General features: G+C 39.3%; 1 protein-coding gene across 3 annotated transcripts in view; it reads right to left on the minus strand.

Annotated features, from left to right (window-relative positions):
* The window catches only part of APBA2 (amyloid beta precursor protein binding family A member 2), a 302,921-nt gene that overhangs the window by 171,976 nt on the left and 110,329 nt on the right, over nt 1–20,616 (minus strand). For all 3 annotated transcript variants that reach the window (XM_075273589.1, XM_075273587.1, XM_075273588.1), the window contains one exon: nt 9,250–10,238. In XM_075273589.1, coding sequence (XP_075129690.1) covers nt 9,250–10,209 — 960 coding nt within the window. In that variant the 5' untranslated portion in view covers nt 10,210–10,238. The remainder of the gene's footprint in view (nt 1–9,249; nt 10,239–20,616) is intronic.

A 20,616-nucleotide genomic window follows, 5' to 3' on the forward strand; every position in this document is an offset into this window, starting at 1 on the left:
TTGGTTTGGGGGGAATTTAGTAGTATTGTGATAAGATTGTAAACCCTGGTGTTACACCGCCGGTGCCTGTGTCACACACACTGAATTGTTCCTGTGTAATAGGGTAATAACAGGTAACAGGCAGCTGCATAGGCGCAGCCTGCAGGTAGGTAAAAGCTTGGAGTATATTGAAGGCCACATTAGTGGGCACCGGGCTGTATAACACCAGGGTCCCAGCCTCTAGGCTGTGTAAATGTAATATGTAGAAAAAAACGTTCACAGCCCTGTGGTTTTCTCGTGGTCTTAGTGCGAAAGAATTTTTTTCTCTTATGCTACTGCAGGTGCACGGATAACCATGGAATCCTGCCGGTGCAGGTGCCAATACAAAATTCAAAAAAATCCAATAGTAATCCAGCAACCAGTTTTGCATTAGATTAAAACATTATGTTTTATTAGTCCATTTAAAAAAAGGGGTAATTCCTTTGCTTTAACAGAAAACCAGTGACAATAAATGTAAAAAATGACACAGCACTTACATGAAAAATCGTGTTCGGAGCCCACCTCGGTACACGGCTTACAACTGCAGGGACAAAGCTTAGCAGGGACAAAGTAACAATAGTCAGCAAATCTGTGTAGGCTGATGACCTGTTTATAGGAAGTCCAAGACCTGCCCCAGAATTGATTGGTAGACAGGCTGTCAATCACACAGGCAAGGCTAAGATGAACTATTAGATGAACAGAGTGAAACAAGGTGCAGGAGATCGGTGTGGTGGAAATTCAATTACAGAGGAGAGGAAATAGAGCAGTGTCCACATAGAGCAACAAAAATTTCCAAGCAAAGAATCAAACTGAACATGCCTCCTGTGCTGCAGTGTGCGAGCAGAGGGTGGCACAGAGAGCCGAACAGGCAAAGATGTTACACCGTGGCTATAAGATAGATGAACACATGACCTTCTATACCCCAATAGTGAAACATGGTCAATACTGTTGTTCGGCATGGACAGATAGTATATAAGAACAGAGGTTGTCCTGAAAATTTTTACAAGGTGTGGAACAACTGATGTCACCCCACCCTTATTCTATACACATTAACTGTGCACCACAGCTTGCTCAGTTTAGCTTTCTCAGAGTTGCAACTAGAATCCCCTCGCTCTGTAGGTGGGACATTCCGCTACATAACAACATGAAAGTGAGATGAAGCTTTATTGATTGTAATGATCACAGATATCATAACGACAGATAAGCAAACTAGTTTGGATCAAACCAGAAGTTGTGTGTTCATCTGAACTTAAAACTCTGGAGTTCATGACCTGTGAACCAGAAGTGAAATTATTATAATCTGGGGTCTAAAGAAGTGGAGACTCAGGGGAGGTGTAAAAAATAACAGTTATACTCACCTAAGACTTTTTCTAGCCTCTTCTGGCTACTTGAGTGATGTCATGTTCACCAGGGTGACATCATGATGCTCGAAGTGCCAATCACAGGCCTCATCGGTAACCAGGGAATGCATAATGTGACCTGGGAGGCCAGAAGAGTACCCAGGTACTGACCCAAATGCCACAATAACACTCAGAAGAGGTGAGGAAAGAAGAGGGAAAGTGAGTACAACTGTTTGCTATTTTTTACACCTATTGTATTCTGGGGTCTGAAGGGAACAAGTTCGGACAGAACCCTAAAACAACACTTAAGAGGTTTGCCCATCTCTAATCTAAACATTAAGTAACTAATACCGTCTGAAATCAATGTATGTGTTAAATATATTTTCCCCACAATTGTTAACTGCACCGCACTTATTCACTTCTTGAGATTTAAATTGCCGTACAAAGACATTCTATGTAATTTATCCCAATTTAGCACATTTTTTTGTTCTTTTTTGTTACAAATGACTGTACTGAGTTTACGTTTTTTGTAATGTTCTATTCTTCAATAAAAGAATAATATTCTTCAATTCAAAAAATATAGGTTCACAGATTTACAGAAAGACAGAGTTCTTATTTCTTGGTTTTACAGTGTAAAGGCATTTTATAAAACACGCTGCAATTCACAAACTATGAATGATCATACACAGACACATCCAGGATGACACTGTTGTACAATATCACAAAACGATATTTTCTTGAAATGTGTTGTAACACGCATACTGTATCTGGACATGTCCAGTGAAGAGGAAAGGTAAGTCAGGATGAATTTGTAGTATGACTATAATAATTATAATAATAAATCTCCTCCATGAAACCTTACTGTAGTCATACATATTCTATAGCCGTTCCTGAACACCCATTTCATTGACTGCTATTGCTGTTACTCCATATACACATACACACTCAGCTCAACCAAGCATGCATGTCTTGTAATTGGGGAGAATGGAATAGAAAAACGGATCAGTCATGTTGAGGTTCTTACACATGATGTTAGGAAATTGCAACCAAGGCAATTCCCCAAAAATGCAACAGATGGATCTCTCTGGCACTGGGTGCCTTGGCTGTGTGCAAGGCATCATGAAATCTGAAGATTACCAAAGGATTTTTAATGCAGCTTTGCATCCTCGGTCATGGGTCTTCCGGCAGAAAGATGATCCCAAACATACGTCAAAAATCATCCAGAAATGGTTAGAAATAGAGATGAGCAAGTAGTGTTCGTTCGAGTAGGTGTTCGATTGAATACTACGGTATTCGAGATACTCGTACTCGATCGAACACTACTAGCTGTTCGAAGTTTAATGTTCGATGCAGAACCAGCGTTGATTGGCAGAATGCTATACATTCTGCCAATCAACGCTGGTTCTTCTCTTACCTTTCCGAAGTCTTCTCCGCAGTGCATCCTCTGAGTCTTCTTCCAGGTGGAATTCACTCTGCCTAGGCATCCGGCCTAGGCAGAGCCGACTGCGCATGCGTGGGCATGCACGCGCATACATGCGCATGCGCAGCCGGCTCTGCTCAGGCGTCGGGCCTGGGCAGAGCCACACGCACATATGCAGTCGGCTCTGCCTAGGCCGGATGCCTAGGCAGAGTGAATTCCACCCGAAAGAGGACGCGGGGACCCTGCGCCGGGAGAAGACTTCAAGCAGAATCCAGCCCGACCGTCACTCATGGACTTGGTAAGTATGATTTTATTGAATGTTGCCTACCCCTGAAATGAGAATTTCCCCCCATAGACTATAATGGGGTTCGAAATCCGCTCGAACAGTCAAACAGTGTGCGGCTGTTCGAATCGGATTTCAAACCTCGGACACTTTAGTGCTCGCTCATCTCTAGTTAGAAATAAAATGCTGAGGAGTTCTGAGGTGGCCAGGAATGAGTCTGGATCTAAATCTCATTGAACCCCCATGGAGAGATCTTAAAATTGCTGTGGGAAGAAGGACCCCTTCAAATAAAAGAGAATTGGAGTAGTTTGCAGAAGAAGAGTCGTCCAAAATTCCATTTGAGAGGAGTAAGAAGTTTGTTGATGCTCATAGGAATTGGGTAAACTTTGATTATTTTTTTTCCAAAGGGAGTGCAACCAATATATTAAGTTGAGAGTGGCATTAATTTTGTCTAGCTCGTTTTTGGAGTTTTGTGTGAAATTATATAATATATATTATATTTCGGCTTTATTTTTTCAGGGTTTTATTTGTTTTGTTCCAAAACATGTACAGAAAATAAACAAGCGTATAACAAAACATGTGTCAAGCAAATAACAAAACATGTGTAACTGCAATCTTTTTCGGAAATACTTACATTTTCTGGAATAATTTTAGGAGTGTCAACACTTTTTGGATTTTTATTTATATGAATATATGATTTATATGAATCATTACTGTGTATTCTATTTCAACCTCTATGTGGTTATTTACCTAATATCATATAAATATATGCACATGACCAATCATTTCGGTTTCTCATATCTACTATCCATATATTGCTAATGTTGGAACATACGTAGTTCATTCTCTAAATGAAACATGTATATGAAATTGACTCATTCAGACCCAGCGGGTTCATTGTCCACATCGTAAAAATCCATCTAGCCTCATGTTGGAGGACTATTTAATCATAATTGCCTTCTCTAGGGGAGGTTTAACTATGTCTATACCATGGGGCTTTAAATGTTTGGTATTTCCAGCATGTTTTTCCTACATATGTCTAGCTATTGGCGTGTCTTCTTGTCGCAAGATTGTCTCTAATTCTTCTTCTGAATTGCTGGAAAGTCTTGTCTTGTGAGCAAGTTGTTACGTAAATCACTCCTGTGATTGTAGGCTTTGCACTTCCCGCAACTACTGTAAACGTGCCCTTAATCTTAGTTGTAAGCCAAGTTTCCTGTTTAGGTGTTGACAGGTGACTGTGTACCAACTTAGCCTTCAAATTGTGGCCCCATCTCCCCATTATTGGGATCAAGATGTAAAATACTCCAGGTCCTCTGTAGGATGTCTCTCACTTCTTGGTGTAATGCATCACATGATCTGGCATATTGTGGTGTCCTCATCTTTTTGTCCTCGGGTTCAGTAGGTCAGTTCGATTAATTCTGGTCTGTTGTCTTTTAGCAGTGAAGGACATGAGACGGCACTTCCTGAGGCCGCAAACTCATTTGCCCATCTGCAGTCATGAGTCTAGTTTGGTTATGGTCACCTTTACACATAATTTGGATCATTTGGTCCTCACCATGGCATATAGCAAGGGGTCATGCAGATGAGATACGCCATTTAATATACTGCACTCTAATTAGAGTGTTGATCTTAGAATGTAGTTTATATATGGGCAGTGTTTCATGGATCCAGCACCATTAGGGTTAAAATCCAATCTTTATTTAAAACATTTCAAAAGTGTATGAGTACATAGCAGCCTACATGCTTCAAGCGTCCATATTGCTCTTAATCATAGCTGAAGCCTAGAATTACTAAAACCACATAAAAAATGCCAACCAATACACCAGATAATGCAAATCACGTGATATAAATCATCTCATGTATGTGGCATCATCCTCCCACCTTTGACTCTGTATGTTCTATTCTGATACATAAACTGACAATGACAGCCTTTAGTAACACTACAAAAAAAACTCTCTCAAAAACAGATATCATGTGTATAAATAACCTGGAATCCGAGAAAATGCCACCCAATCACTTAATGAGTGATTCATCGATTCAGTACAGAAATTTGTTGTCAATCCAAAAAGGCTAGAACACCAAATTCTTCAACTAACTGCACCGTCTAAACTAGGATCAAGCTGAAATACTAGGAATCTGCTGATTCTCCCAACACTAGCCCTGTATGTGTTCTGAATCAAAGGGAAAAGATAAAAACCATAATAAATAAAATAAAAAATTTTGCAACCATTACAAACACATACCACCTGTTGTTAGATCACAGCCTCCTGGTATCCTGCACAAATCCTTATTTCATGAATTAGTGTGGATTCTCACAGCCAAAAATATTAAATATTATAGAAACTGTCCATCTAACTGGACAATGTGAACAAGGATCAATGTCATTGTCAATGTTTTTTTTTTATTTCTTGGGGGGGTTTTTAGGTGGAGGGGAGGTGAAAAAAAAAAAAAAAAAAAAACATACTCACCTGTTATAAGTCTTCTGGCGTTCTCTGAGTGTGGTCCAGTCCTGTCACTCAGTTGTCTTCTTTTGATGGAAGTCCTCACCGGCTGTTATGTCCTGTGTCCCTTCTACTGAGGATGATGATTGGCCTCAGCAGTCACAGGTGGCGGGGACTTCCGCCAGATGAAAATAACTGAGTTGCAGGACCAGATTGTGCTGGGAGACACCAGCGTACCGGGGACAGGTTTTTTTGGTTTGTTTTTTCACCTCCTCCAGTCAAATAAAAAAAAAAAATTATATACACATATATATTCTGGACAACCCCTTTAAATCTTCTCAAACACTGTAATAAACATATATTTTAAAGCAATGTCATAGAAAAAGAAGAGAACTGTAGGTGAGACGGCACGGTCTCAATAATCCTATTAATATTATAAATGTGAAATGTTTGTGAGTTTGTGGGTTTGTGACTTTGGATGTTCGGATGTTTGGCGGTCAATCACGCAAAACCCGCTCCACCGATTTGGCTGAAATTTTCCACAAACATAGTTACTACACTCGATTGCGCAATAGGCTACTTTTCGTCACAATAGCGCACATACGTTTTTCCCTGGACCCCCACAAAACTCAAACTCACATCACTATCTCTGCAATCTCACACACTTTGGACCATAGCAAGCCACAAAATTCATATTACCCTCTACAGCAGAGGTCAGCAACCCCTGGCACACGTGCCAAGAGTGGCACTCCTTGCTATATTTCACTGGCATGCCAGCAGCACAGGACCTGCAAGAGTTAAATGAAGTCCGAGGTCCCTTCAGTGCTCTGCTAGAGCTGAGGCATAAGGACACTCCCTTTGAGAGGGGTGCAGACAACCCAGGGGGTGGAGCTTAATTGCTCACTTCTCTGCCTGCTATAGTGGTCTGCATCCTCCAAACATTCCCCAAGGAGGAGAGGAAGCTGCTAGCAAAGTGAAACTGAAAAACACACAGGTACATAGGATTACTATTCTAATTAATGTCAGGCATTTGGGGTTATTAGTTTAGTGTTAGTAACTCCATGTGCCTCACATTAATAGGAATAAACCCCATCATGTCCCTCATATTAACCCCTGTGTGCCTCACATTAATAGGAATAAACCCCATCATGTCCCTCATATTAACCCCTGTGTGCCTCATATTAATAGTAATAAACCCCATCATGTCCCTCATATTAACCCCTGTGTGCCTCACATTAATAGGAATAAACCCCATCATGTCCCTCATATTAACCCCTGTGTGCCCCATATAAAGGTTACTAATATGTGAGACATATGGAGGGACTAATAAAAGACCTCAATAATGAAGATACTTAATTATTACCTCCCAGTCTCTCACATATCAGTAACTAGAGATGAGCGAGTACTGTTCGGATCAGCCGATCCGAACAGCACGCTCCATAGAAATGAATGGATGCACCTGGTACTTCCGCTTGGACGTAGCCGGCGCGCTTAACCCCCCGCGTGCCAGCTACGTCCATTCATTTCTATGCGAGCGTGCTGTTCGGATCGGCTGATCCGAACAGTACTCGCTCATCTCTATCAGTAACTCTTACACAGGAGTTAATGTGAGGGACATTATGGGGTTAACTGCTATTAATAAGAGGCGCATGGAGTTACTAAACTGTCAAGCACAGGGACAGACTTTTTGTTGCTTGCTCAAGAGTATCCTGTGCCCAAAATGTACATGTACTGGCGGAAAATAACAAATCATACAATGTCGTATATCCAAGTATATTAACCTGAAATACCTCTGTCCCAAAGACACTATGTACAGTTTCTCACAACACCGTATAGCGGCTGAAATACAAATTACGTTCAACACAAAAGTCTCACGTATTCTCAGAATTACAGCAAAAACAAGATACAAAGTTACATTTTATATCCCATACTTTATACACAGTACGAAAACCTTACCCGCGCCTGTATATACCCACTTCTACAATCACCGCAGACGAAGTCGCAGGTACCAGCTAGTAATATAATAAATCTGTTTTATAATTTAATCCCAATGGCTATCATGTCTTGAGTTGGAAAATCCAAAATGCTTCTCTAGATAAAACTATATAAGTCTCTTTTCCTACAAAGTTTATTCACCAATTCATATCCATGGAATCTTAAGGTGTCAAGAACGTCCTTATGCAGGGTTTACGCCACTGTCCATCAACATCAGATATAGGCAGAGATTCCTCTCATGTAATACAATATGGACTTAGCGTACTAAACATCTACTAAGGGTGTCACACTTTGACATGCTTGAATGACTCTACAAATATCAGATCCTGCTAGGGACTACAGCATATGAATAGGAACAATGGTTGACTTCCTTCTTCTATTTCCATCTGACTGTTCATATTTAAGAAAACAGCCTTAGTGAATATCCTGACAGATTAAAGCCATGTCTGTGTGAGAATGAATAGTAATATATGTGAATATAAAGAATAAATTGGATTTTTGGCAACTAGCCCTTCATTTTGCTCACAGACAGTGCTCACTTGACCTTGTGTAGACCTCCATTTTTATTACCCAAGCTCATATTTTCACATGTCCTTATTTAAACGCATTTAGGTGATATCGTAATGGACAGACATAACCTCCAGTCACTTTCCTAATAAACATACATTTACTCTTATAACAAGAGGTGATAACTTACATAACACAGACTGGCATTTCTACACATGATTTTTAGATGAACACAATTATCCGAGCAGCTATAAAATGTCAGACATCTCCAGTATAATACTTACCAGTTGTAAAAGCTATGCGACAATTAAACTGGCTATACAACTAGGATTTCACTTTTATGTAAAACCATATCAGACTGTGGACTTATAGTACCTGGAAGTTAAACTCTTTATATAAAAAATATAAATGTATATGGAGAATTAGGTATGTTCGATTACTGTTGAGTTCTGGAAGGATCTGATTGAATGCAGAGTATATGGACACCTTTGCACTAAAGATTGTTATTGTTCTATTAAGCAAATTTTTCAACTTAATAAAAACTGTATAAAGACAAAATCCCACAAGTTTGCTTCTGCAGAATCTGTGCAACCTTTTCACATAGCAGGTTGTCTCATTGATTCTCATATATAATACATTCAACAGCGCACTCTTCCTAGCTCCCTGTGTTGGCTCTCAGCTTTCACTCTCCACTGACTGTTAGGAGGAGCAGAGATGGCAAATCATACAAGCTGAACTGTATAGATAGGGAGGAAAGGACAGAAAGGCAGTCAGGAAGTGGGAGGATGGAGAGATCACTGAGGCATTAATGTAGAGAAAGAGGAGGGAATATATGGCAGAATGGTGAGAGGGGAATTATACACTTTCCAACATCAGAGTGTGTCATAATGTGGGAGAGGAAATCCCCAGAAGGGGAATGTAGTACAGCAATAAAGATGTCACCGCTAACAATCACTAGAAAAAAGGAGGCATAGAGGATTTGTGGCATGGCCCCTCCTAGTAGTGATCAATGAATTATTCATTTTGGTAGACTACTTCAACTACTGGTTATGTAACTATGATAGGCTACAATTCTTAGCACAAAGATAAATGAATGAAAACCACAAGGAGTGTCTAATAATTTATATATTCAATAGTGTTCACACAAGTATAACTAGTTGTTAAAATAACTGTGGGAAAAAAAAAGTTTGATATTGAAAAAAGCTGCAAAATATGGAGAAAATGGCAAAACTACAGATGACCTACCTGTTCTTGAGACCACTTCTGTCTTTCTTCTGGAGTCTGGACTTTTGTTTTATAACTTCTTTGTACATCACCATGCTTTGAAGCTGAAGGAATATTCAAAGACTTTGGCCGGCTTTCGTGTCTATTTGCAGAGTGGCCTGCTTCTGTTTTCTGGCATATTTCCTTATGGTCTTTTGGCACATTTTCTATTCCTCCATGCTCGGGGCTCATGTCAGTTGTACTATTGATACTACTCATACTCATACTCATTTTTATCTCTGCTACTATCTGGTCAATATCTTCTTCCTGGTCCTCCACATTACCATCAGGTTTCCTTTTATGATATGGGGACTGTGGAAGAGAATTACCATTTGCCTCTACAGGGTAGTAATCCTGATATACTTCTTCATTTTCACTATACTGGGCAGTTTCCTCCTGGTCTTGAACTTCTAATGAGGACGAATTGTCCTCCTCTAAAATCTGCATCTGATTCTCCTGCCCTACATCTCCTTCGATACATTCTTGTTGCTGTAGTTTGGATTCTGTCCATTCATCTTCCACCGCTTCAACACATTCATCTGTATCTATGTGATGTTCTTCAGTGTGAATATATTCCTCTCCATTGCAGTCCATGCCTTCAAGGTAGCTGTCATCTTCAGGACAATAACGTATATAATAAGTGATGCCTTCCTCTTCATCAGGAAGGCCTTCATCGTACTCCTCATCAGAAGTATTATTCACATAATCCGAGCTTGAGTCCCCATCACCACTATTGTCATTACAGTCGTGTTCCTCTTGATTGCTTGTAGAGTGCCTATTATGTAATTGTGTATTTGTGTATTCATGAACTACCGTTTCCTCGTATACAGAGTCCTCCTTTTCACGACTTAAGACTTGAGGGGAAGAAGGGCAGGATCTTGGTCTTTGATCCAGCATGCTTGCCCTGGTACTTTGACGTTTTCTGTTTGCCATACTGAGCATTTCATATGACCATCATTTCATGAAAGATCCTGTGAAAGACATGAGTGATAAAAAATTAGGATGTAACACATTTCTGGATTTTTTGCAACTTGCTTCTAATAACTTACACTAGGACAGTAAGAAGTACTTTTATTGGTGTAGCCCTAATATTTATAGGCAACCAAAACAATACATTTCAGAGATAAGAGAACCAAAACGTCCAGATAGTACTTTTGATCTCTGGAGTTATCTAATATGGTTACTGGATGGGACTGGAAAATAATCATTAGCACTTAATTACCAATCATCATAATCACAGAGCTGGCAGTGAAATACAGACTAAGTACAGTATAACGATACACACAGTGCTGCCTCTGCTGCAAACAATGAGAAATCTATATGGACGTTATCAGACATACACCGAAGGTCATACTAATTCTACATTGAATCATTCTGTCACAGTACTTTAACGTATACCATTTTCTGAAATATATTTATATTTAATGATGCCATCAATCTGACTTATTCCAACAATGGACATAATGCGCACACGGTATAATGATCACCTTAAACAGCATTACAAGTGTTGTAGATCAGTTTTATGTTGCACAACTTCTATAAATGAATGAGGAGTTTACTAATAAAGTGTATTAAAAGGAGTCTGTCAGATCCAAAATGCCTCTCAAACCAATAATACTGCCATGTCGGAACCATTAATAGGAGCAGAAACATACCTCTATGGCCACAAACTGATGAAGCAATGCTGAGATAATCATCGTTTTATGGATATGCAAATCAGCCTGTGAGTGCATCAGATGCAGCGCCTGATATGTCATATTTGCCTACAGACAGATGTAATGATGGCAAAGGCTGAAAAATGTCATTCTCTAGTATAGAACTGACATTGAGAAGCAATTTTAGAGGACATTCAGAGCACTTGTGGACATTTGCGGGCAGATCTGGTATATCAGGCCGCACCCCTAATGAGCCTAGAGATGGATTTGCCCATACAGATCCTCCATTATTGGTTTGCAAGGCATTTTGGGCCTGACAGACTCCCTTTAAGGGTGGTATTACACTGCACTATGCACAGGAATGGCAACCACTGATAAACAATAAGGGTGTCATTCAGGCCTTCTTCTATTGCACTGGCTGAAGTATATTCACTGAGGGTGAATGCAGTTCTTTACAGGTGAATTATGGAACGTTCCCATGAACCAATTATAAAACAACTTTCCATAGAAGTGAATAATACAAATGAATATAAGATATCTTACAATACTTCTTATTTGAGAACTATGTTTCCATCTCCATTTATCAGCTGAATTGCTGTTTACATATTAGTCTCTTCAGAGGGGAGAGGGGTTGATGGAAAAAGCATACTAAGGGTGCATTCACACTACTGATACGCTGCCTGATTCTGAACATTAAAATATGTTCAGAATCAGCGCATATAAAGCAGTTCCCATTCATTTCAATGGGAGCCGGCATACGAGCGCTCCCCTTTGAAATGAATGGGCTGCTTTTTACACTACGAGCGCTCCCATTGAAGTGAATGGGAAGTGCTCGCGTGTATGGCTCGGAATGAGCAGAGCTAGCCGTACACGCGGGCACTTCCCATTCACTTCAATGGGAACGCTCGTAGTGTAAAAAGCAGCCCATTCATTTCAAAGGGGAGCGCTCATATACCGGCTCCCATTGAAATGAATGGGAACTGCTTTATATGCGCTGATTCTGAACGCGTTTTAACGTTCAGAATCAGGCAGCGTATCAGTAGTGTGAATGCACCCTAATAGTTGCAACTGCTGTACTCTGCTGTTATGTGAGTGAATGAACCTTTCTAAGGCCCCTTGCAGTCAACTGTTTGAATGGTCAGTGTGCTATTCGGGTTTTTCCAGAATAGCACATTGAGCCATTCATTTCTATGAGCCCGTACACATAACCATGAATTACACAGTCCCATGTGTGTACCAACAGTCCAGGCCGCAAAATATGGAACAGGTCCTAGTCCTGTCCGATTTTACAGTCATGCTTCTGCAGCTCCTATTCATTGAATAAAACCTGCCGCGGGAGTACGGCTAGTGCACGGGCGGCAAACAGGTGACATCACATAAGTCTTTACCACTACACAGAATGAAACAATCAACAGTCTCCCCCTCAATAGACCTAACATACACTTAACATACGACTAGTATAGTATTCAGTGCAATCCTGCATTGTCTGCTTCGTACAAACACTTTGAGTTCTAGATCACTCAGTATAGAATAAAAGTGATAAAATCCATTTCACATGACACAGTCATTTCAGTGACTGAATGTAATTGTAAAATAGACTTGCAATGGCAGCGCACAGCTGTTGTTTGTAATGCAGAAATGTAGCATTTCCTTGTAGTTGCTTAATTGGGTAAGGAAGGACAAATTCCTCGCTACGTGTGACTCACAAATAGTCTCTACCTTACATTTAATATCAGACATCTGAAATATACATCCATTTCCAATGTCTTAATTTAACACCATCTGTTGTGAAATTGGGCATAGAAAGAAAAACTATTAGTACTAAGTATCATTCTGAAATACCCTTAGGCCTCCTTCATACACATCACTGAAGCAATTCTAAACACTTGTGAAAAGGCCATATATTGCAAACATTTTTATAGTGTTTTTTACAAGACTTTTTGGTGGTGTTTTTATTTGATTTGTCTTGTAATATGTGCTTTTTTCTGGTGCTTTTTCATCCTCTATAGAAGATAACACCAGAGACCAATGCCCAGAGACTACTGCATTGTGAAAAATATGCCACAAATCCCAAGAAAGGCAGAAAATAAAAACATTGTGTACATGGACTTTTCAACTATCTTCAATAAACTTTAAGGCAACATGTGGCCACAGCATTTTTGACCTAAAAAGAAAAAACAACAATAAAAACACCTGCTACTAAATTCTGCCTATTCATCTACTATCAGTCATATATTAGATGACCATAAAATGGCTGCATTTAGGCCCCAATATTGGCATCCTGCATGGGTCTTACTTTAGATCAGTAAGCTTTCATTTAGACTAATGTGGGTGAAAATGGCAGTGAAAAATGTTCATTTCCATGGTGGTTTTGCACCCAATGGCCGTCTGTTATCACGAATCCCTCATACATTGGATATATGGAGAGATCCATGAAAATAGAAAAATTATTGACCGTCAAAATATCAGTGACTTGAATAGCCCTCCTTTCAGTCATGTCAAATAAATGCGGCATATGTCAAACATACGGCTGTTATTCACTATTATACAATATTACCCTATGTGTGAACATAGGATAATAATGCTGGGGTCGACCAAAACAAGAATCATGCTTCTGTCTTTCAACTAGATAGCGGAACAAACACGATCATTTGCTTTTGTAGAAAATGGGATGTACCAAGTCATATTATACAATGATTAAATTCATAAATCAATGGAATTATGAAAAATGCAATGGAAATGGATAATGCCATTCAAATATACCGTATATGTCCACCAATACCAAATTCATTTGCAATGTTGTTATCCCCATAGTGCTTTTCCATTTAACCCTACATAGGTCAGTAACCTTAAGTCAAGTTATTATATTTTACAGAAGAGAAAAATGACAAATATAGAGTAATGGAACCCATAACTGTAAAAACTGAAATGTGCTTAAATTATTTAAAGACCCTAACAAGGAAGACCAGTTTGAGATTAAGGCCCTATGTAAACATTTTATGCAGTATGAAAGGGGTTTGGTTGGTGATGAAGTTGCCGACTATGGGTCATGTGAGCAGTGTAAGAGCCGCTGGAGTAGAGCTGGGCCAGTCACATGACCTGGAGTTAGCCCATCAGTAGCAGAGGCAGAGTGCAGAGACTTCCATCCTCTTGAGGTGCTATACAAATCTAAAACTGTGTGTAATCTGCGTTTGCCTGAATGCATTTGTGTGCAGGAAGCCTTAGGATCCGTTCTGTTTATTAGTAAATGTACTCATACTGAGCAGTGACTACACTACAGAGAAGGTCAATTGCTCAGATAACCCCTTTAGCCTGCCAGTCTAGGAGAAAAATGCTTTACTCAAATAATGAAGCTTCTCTGATGTCTGTGTGAAAACGACTTAAAAGTTTATTTTTTATACTTCTGCCAGCAACAAAACAATTTCGCAGAAATATGACTTTAAAATGATAATGTACAGAGCTCATCTGCATAGCAAACAGCTGGTAAACTGGAGGATAAATCTATTGTACCCATATACCCTGCCATTTCTATCATAGCTCTTGTATAGTCAGTGAATTGATGCATCAACCCTTTCACTTTGCTATGAACATGATTTAGTTGTACTAGAAGAGAATATGTGTTTAGGTGACCAGGATCTAGCGAGTGAGTAATGGCATTTCATGACACATTGATGGCTTCTCACTGTTCAATGTGCTCATTACTTGCAATCTTCTTATCATCTGTTTCTTGAACATAGCATCTTAAAGCAGTGAAAATCCTTCTCATTTGCATTGAAGAAATATTTTATATAAAAGGCATCATCTTAGCTAGAACAATGTATATGATAATGTAGTATACATCGCACACTGCCAGGTAGTACAATGCATACATATGCCATTTCTAGAACAAGCAAAACCTATATTCAAAAAACAAACTCAGCAAACATCATTGCCTTCCCGATTCCCTGCTCCTAAGGTTGTTCGCCAACAGTAGTTATTGCAAACTATACTTAGAATAGATCATCAATATCAGATTGGTAGGGATCCACTGACCGGCTATTGAAGCTAGTGGCTAAAATCTAGGACTATGGAAAGGTCAATTAATTTGGGGAGGCTAAAATGATGTCCATTTGCACCAATTCAAAAAATATAATGGTAGAAGTTACTGTAGACCACTGCGAATATAGTATATTGATATCAATAAGTAAATCTTCTATTTGTTTTCTTGATACATTAATTAACAATATTTAACATACATATATATATATATATATATATATATATATATATATATTAGCATTATATAAAAATGAACATGACCCGGTGATAACAGGAGTCTAGGCCTACCTGCTCACTTTTGTCTGGTGTACTGGTGTTATAATTGCAATCATGCCTTGCCATATTTGTAGTAAGCTCCTATGTGATTAAAAAGGGGTTGGGGCTCACTCACTTACCAGATGTTTTACTATAAATAATAATAACAAAGGAGCCTTCTTCAGACTCATCACATATTGCCCTTTGTCTATTAATTATTTTATTTTGCCTACTTATATACTGTAGCATCCATCATATTCCATAGCATCTTTACAGCGTTATTGTCAACATTGTTCCAAGTAGGACTCACAATCTAAATTCCCTAACAGTATGACTTTGGAGAGTGGGAGTAAATCAGAGTACCCAGAGGACATAAAAACTCATTGCAGATGCTGTCCTTGGCTGTATTCTAACCCAGGATTGCAGTAATACATGGCAACAGTGCTAACCACTGAGCCACCATGCTGCTATCAATAAATATGGTGCACATAGCCCGGAGGGCCAATGCACTGCCTGTACGTTGCATCAATATCACTAAATCTCAATCACTGCGTTGTTGGAATTATTGACATTAACGTCACCTTTTGCAGCATTTCAACATGAATCTAAAATAACTATCATAGCGTGCTGAGACACTGAGATGGAAAAACCCCTTTAATCCAAATTGGCAGTTTCCCAATTTTAAACATGCCGAGAAAAAGAAAATCTAATTTTCCATAAAATTCTAAAACAGCAAGAGCTATGAAGGTAGCCAGAAGTCAACACACTTCTCCTCAAGCAGAGGTGAGAAGGATTGAGCAAGCTAGGCGTCCAGCGGCAATTAGAGCAGCCGAAACGCTGAAGCAGGCGGATCATCAACGCCAACAACAAGCTCACTATATTGCGTCCCAGTGAGCAGCTGAAATGCCAGAACAATAACAGGCAAGGCCCGAGGAACAAGCTCAGTGGCAGGTCAGCTGGAGAGCTGGTGAGATACCGGAGCAGGTGGCTCATCGACGCCAACAACAAGCTCACTATATCATGTCCCAGCGAGATGCTGAGATGCCAGTACAATCAAAGACATGGCGCATGGAAAAAGTTCAGCAGCAGGACAGCTTGAGAGCTGCCGAAGCACCAGAGCAGGTGAACCATCGACGCAATTTGCTGAATATCGGCAGATTATCAATGCCAACAACATGCAGACGAAGTCTCGGGCAGAAGCTAGTAGCTTTCATATAGCTATTGAAAGTATGAGGTCACCGTAATCTGACATTACATATCCACCTCCTCGCAGTGCTTTGCAAATTCTTTAAAAAAACTAAACTTTTATGATACCATCTCATTCTATTAGTTTACTTTCAGTCAATTAAAGGTAATTGTAAATACTTAAATAAAATAAGTAGTTAGTAATACACAATCACACAAGCCATAACTAATACAACGCTAACATTTGTTCCTAGATATACCCACATTGCATTCCAAAAGAAAAAGCATAATTAAATTTAGCTCAGAATGGATGAAGTTCATTAGATTCACAATTAGCGTGAAACGACAGATTCACTAAAGCGTTTGTTCATTTCTCCATTCCTTGTAAACAGTAGGGTTACAGTTGATATTATAAAGAATGATTGGGTTCATCTCATCTTCGTTCCATTAAAAGGGAAATCATACATATATATTTCCATCTGCTAATGGAAGCAAGATGAATTAAGATTATGCACTAAAAACACAACTGTTCTAGATAATTAGCTGATCTGGGAATGAGCTTTTTGTATGCTTTAGCAACTAAGTGCTATAATGTGATTGGTCTCATGAGATTATGGGCTAGCTGTTCCATATCCCCACATCATAAACGCTGCCAATAAATAGGTCTTGGCATAAACTAGAAGGGCTGGGATGAGGGAATTTAGAAGGGCAGATGGCAAGCTGTATGTATAATATCTAAACGTGTGAAGCATGCTGCGATGCTGCAAAAAAAAAAAGAATCCAGGTTTTTTCTCAGTCTATTCTTGTGATCCCCTGGCATATTCTGAAGAGTAAATCTTATAGTAACACATCCTCAAAATCAAAAAGGAATTTGTCTCTCAAATATTTGGTTGGTTTTCTTATTGTTTTCGAGTGAATATTTTCCCCGTTTATTACAGAAGCGAGCAGTAATCAATACCAATTACTGAGCCCTCTAATTACCAGGAATGACCATCGGGGGAGTCTTTCATCACAGAATACAATGGCAATCATAAGGAAGCCATGATGAGGTGGAGTATTCGCTGCCGCCGAGTGGGCGAAGGATAATCTTGTTGTTCTTCATTGCAGTAAACTTCAATTCTAAGAGATTACATGTAAAGAAGGAATATGAATCATGATCTGCAAATAACATCTTTACATTATGAACCAAATGAAGCGTGTTTATTTTAAACTCCGCAACAGTAATACCATCTTCACTTTCATCGTTCTATCTGGGATTGACAATTGAAGGTAATATAGAACATTATTCCAGTATACGTATATTTTCCAACTTCCTGTGTATTGTAACAATATAAAAAAATTCCATAGTTTATCTGTAGAACTCCTTTACAGAGGAATCATCTATAACTAAAATGGGGTCTTTGTTCTCTGTATCATAGCAACATCATATATGTGGTATTGCTATGCACGTGAGAATTACAGTACTTTTGTGACAAACTATCTTAGAACAGATGCTATAAATCAAAAATATGAACTTTATAGCTATGGAAAAAAAAATCTTTTGATAATAATTCACGTTAGAGCAAAATGACAAACACAAAAAGATAAAAAGAACCAGAGCGCACCTCTTAGATGGCTGAGCTTTTTCCCTGACAGGGACAGCCCGGCACTGCAGAACTCCATTATCTTGTTTAAAGGCATTAATAGATGGTGAGAAGGTGACAGTCAGAGTGCTGGAGTCCTGGTATATCTCCCCAAGATTTCTAACTTATGTGTGGTCCAGTGCGGGTCTTGAATAGGCCTCAGCCCCAGGTGTGGGTCATAGGCTCATTATTGGGCCATAAACGGTTGGAGAGCCTACACTTCGGGGCAGATCCTGGGAGGGACAGGAGGTTACTGGGTCTGTCCTGACACTGAGAGACTGCTGAGTCAGTATTGTTCTATTTTTGGTTGATTCATGTGGCTGGTAGCAAGCCCCACGTACAGTTAGTATTTACTTTTAGTTAGCACTCAGACGAGCAGGATTTCATTTCACGCTGTTTTGCCTGAAGTCAAGGCTGTATTTTATTTTGCTCATTTTTGTGCCTGACGTGAAGGTTTATTTATTTGCTGTTTTTCTTAAATAAACCTGTTTGATACAGTTTTGTGTCCCTGTCTCTAACTGGTTGGGTCTACACCATTGCTGCCACCAAGCTACCTCTCCACAACATATACAGAAGAAACATGTTGATTGGCGCTTGTTTGCATTGTATTGCACAGACTAATGCAAACTGAATATGGGAGGAGCGATCTCTAATGCAATTGTCTCTCCCCTATTTGGCTGTATAGATTATATCGGCAGTACTGCACTGACTATACAAGGAGATGTGATGCCGATAATCTGCCTCTGTTATCCTGCATTAAAGATCAGTCGACCAGTGATCGTGTGCATGTTAGTTAGCTGATCAGCATCTTTAATAGACAAATAGACAGGGCTGTTCCTAGAAGCTCTCATTCCTGATAATGGCCCTGAATATTGGGCTCTTTAGCAGAGCCAAGTTGAAACAATCACAGTAAATTCACACATAGAAATTTGCTGCAGATTTTGATGCTGAATTTGCTGAGGAATCAGCCTCAAATTCCGCCTAAAATCTGCCTCCTATTCATTTCAATGGAAGCCAGTAGCTTATTTTTTCTGCTACTTGATTGTTTTTCAGCTAGAAGACAAATAAGCATCCTGCTTGTTCTTCAGGCGAATTCCACCTGAGAAATCCCTTTGAAATTAATGGGAGACAGAAAAAAACACCATTAAGGCTAGTTCACATGTAAAAACCGCCTGGCTTATTTTGGTCCCGAAAAAAAACACTTCCTAATTAGGAAGCGTTTTTTTTTTTTTACCTTGAGGCGTTATTTGGAGCATTTTCTGGAGCAGTTTTTGGTAAAAACTACTTCAGAAAATGCCAGGCGGTTTCCCCTCCCCCAAAGTGAATGGACTGTAAAAAAAAAACCTAGGTGTTTTCAGTCGTGGTTTTTTTTTTTTGCAAAAAAACACTAGGCATTTTTCACCTCCCATTCACTCCTCAGAATCTGCCTGAAGAATGGTCATGTCGCTTATTTTTTCTGTTAGCAGCAAAAAACTGCTAGCAGAAAAATGCAAGCTAGCAGTCTCCATAGACCACCATTGTATGGAGGCAGATTTTGAGGCGAAATCTGCCTCATTGCTCCCGTGTGAACTAGCCCTTATCGTCTGTGTGGAATTTGATGTAAAACATGTCAAAAGCCACTCGTCGAATTTGGCCCTACCCAATAGGCAAAAGACAATGGCCCTCCTCTCCAAATTCTGCTTCAAATTAAACATCAAAATTCTTGTCTGTTTATGACAAGCACAAAAAAAATTTAAATTCCTGAAGCAGAAATTTTTTGCTTGACAAATTTAGCGTCAGAAACCTATGTGTGAACACACCAAAAGAAAGCCCTACAGTATGTCTTTCAAATTCAAAAGGGAATTAAAAAATTGGACATTCACCTGCAGTCGAGCATCCCAAAATGTGGAATTTTGCTTTCAGTATTAAGGCCCAGAAAAATACCGGCATGAAAGGGTTAAGCTGCTATACTGTATATGAACCAGAGCATATTATATCAATCTAATCTCTTATACATGCCTCTTTTATTTTATAAACTCACTAAAGACCGTATTGGGTTTGCATGTCCTGCACCCTATATTCTGACCATCATCACTTCACATCCCATCTCCTCTCTGGTTAAAAAGAAAACATTCATAGACCCTTATTATTTTTTGTGCTTATAAAATACATACATGGAAAAATACCAGCTCAGATGGCAAGCCTGAGGCGATTCAGAAAAAAGCCAGTTATTTCTCTAATTTGCACTATATACACATGACTCTCCTATGCATCCATGATAAATCAGGCAACTTACTCTTCAAGTACAACTGTCCTTTCAGTTGACTCTCAACTCAAGGGAACTCACAGATGGCTCGATAAACTTGCATAATACATGTTTTGATGATATCTTCTTATTGTTATTCTTAATCAGATGCAGCAAATGATTATCTCTACTTATTCACACTGAAGGCTGACGATCCAATTTGCCATATGCTAACAGTGAGGAGACCTATGTTACCAGTATGACCAGTTGCACATTATTTTCTATGTATTATACATAAGATATGAACATCAAAAAGATTTGCAATTAACATTATCCCAGAAAGAACTCCAAGATCTCCTCAATCACTCCC

The sequence above is a fragment of the Leptodactylus fuscus genome, chromosome 5 (genome assembly GCF_031893055.1).
Source record: "Leptodactylus fuscus isolate aLepFus1 chromosome 5, aLepFus1.hap2, whole genome shotgun sequence".
Taxonomy (NCBI): Eukaryota; Metazoa; Chordata; class Amphibia; order Anura; family Leptodactylidae; genus Leptodactylus; species Leptodactylus fuscus.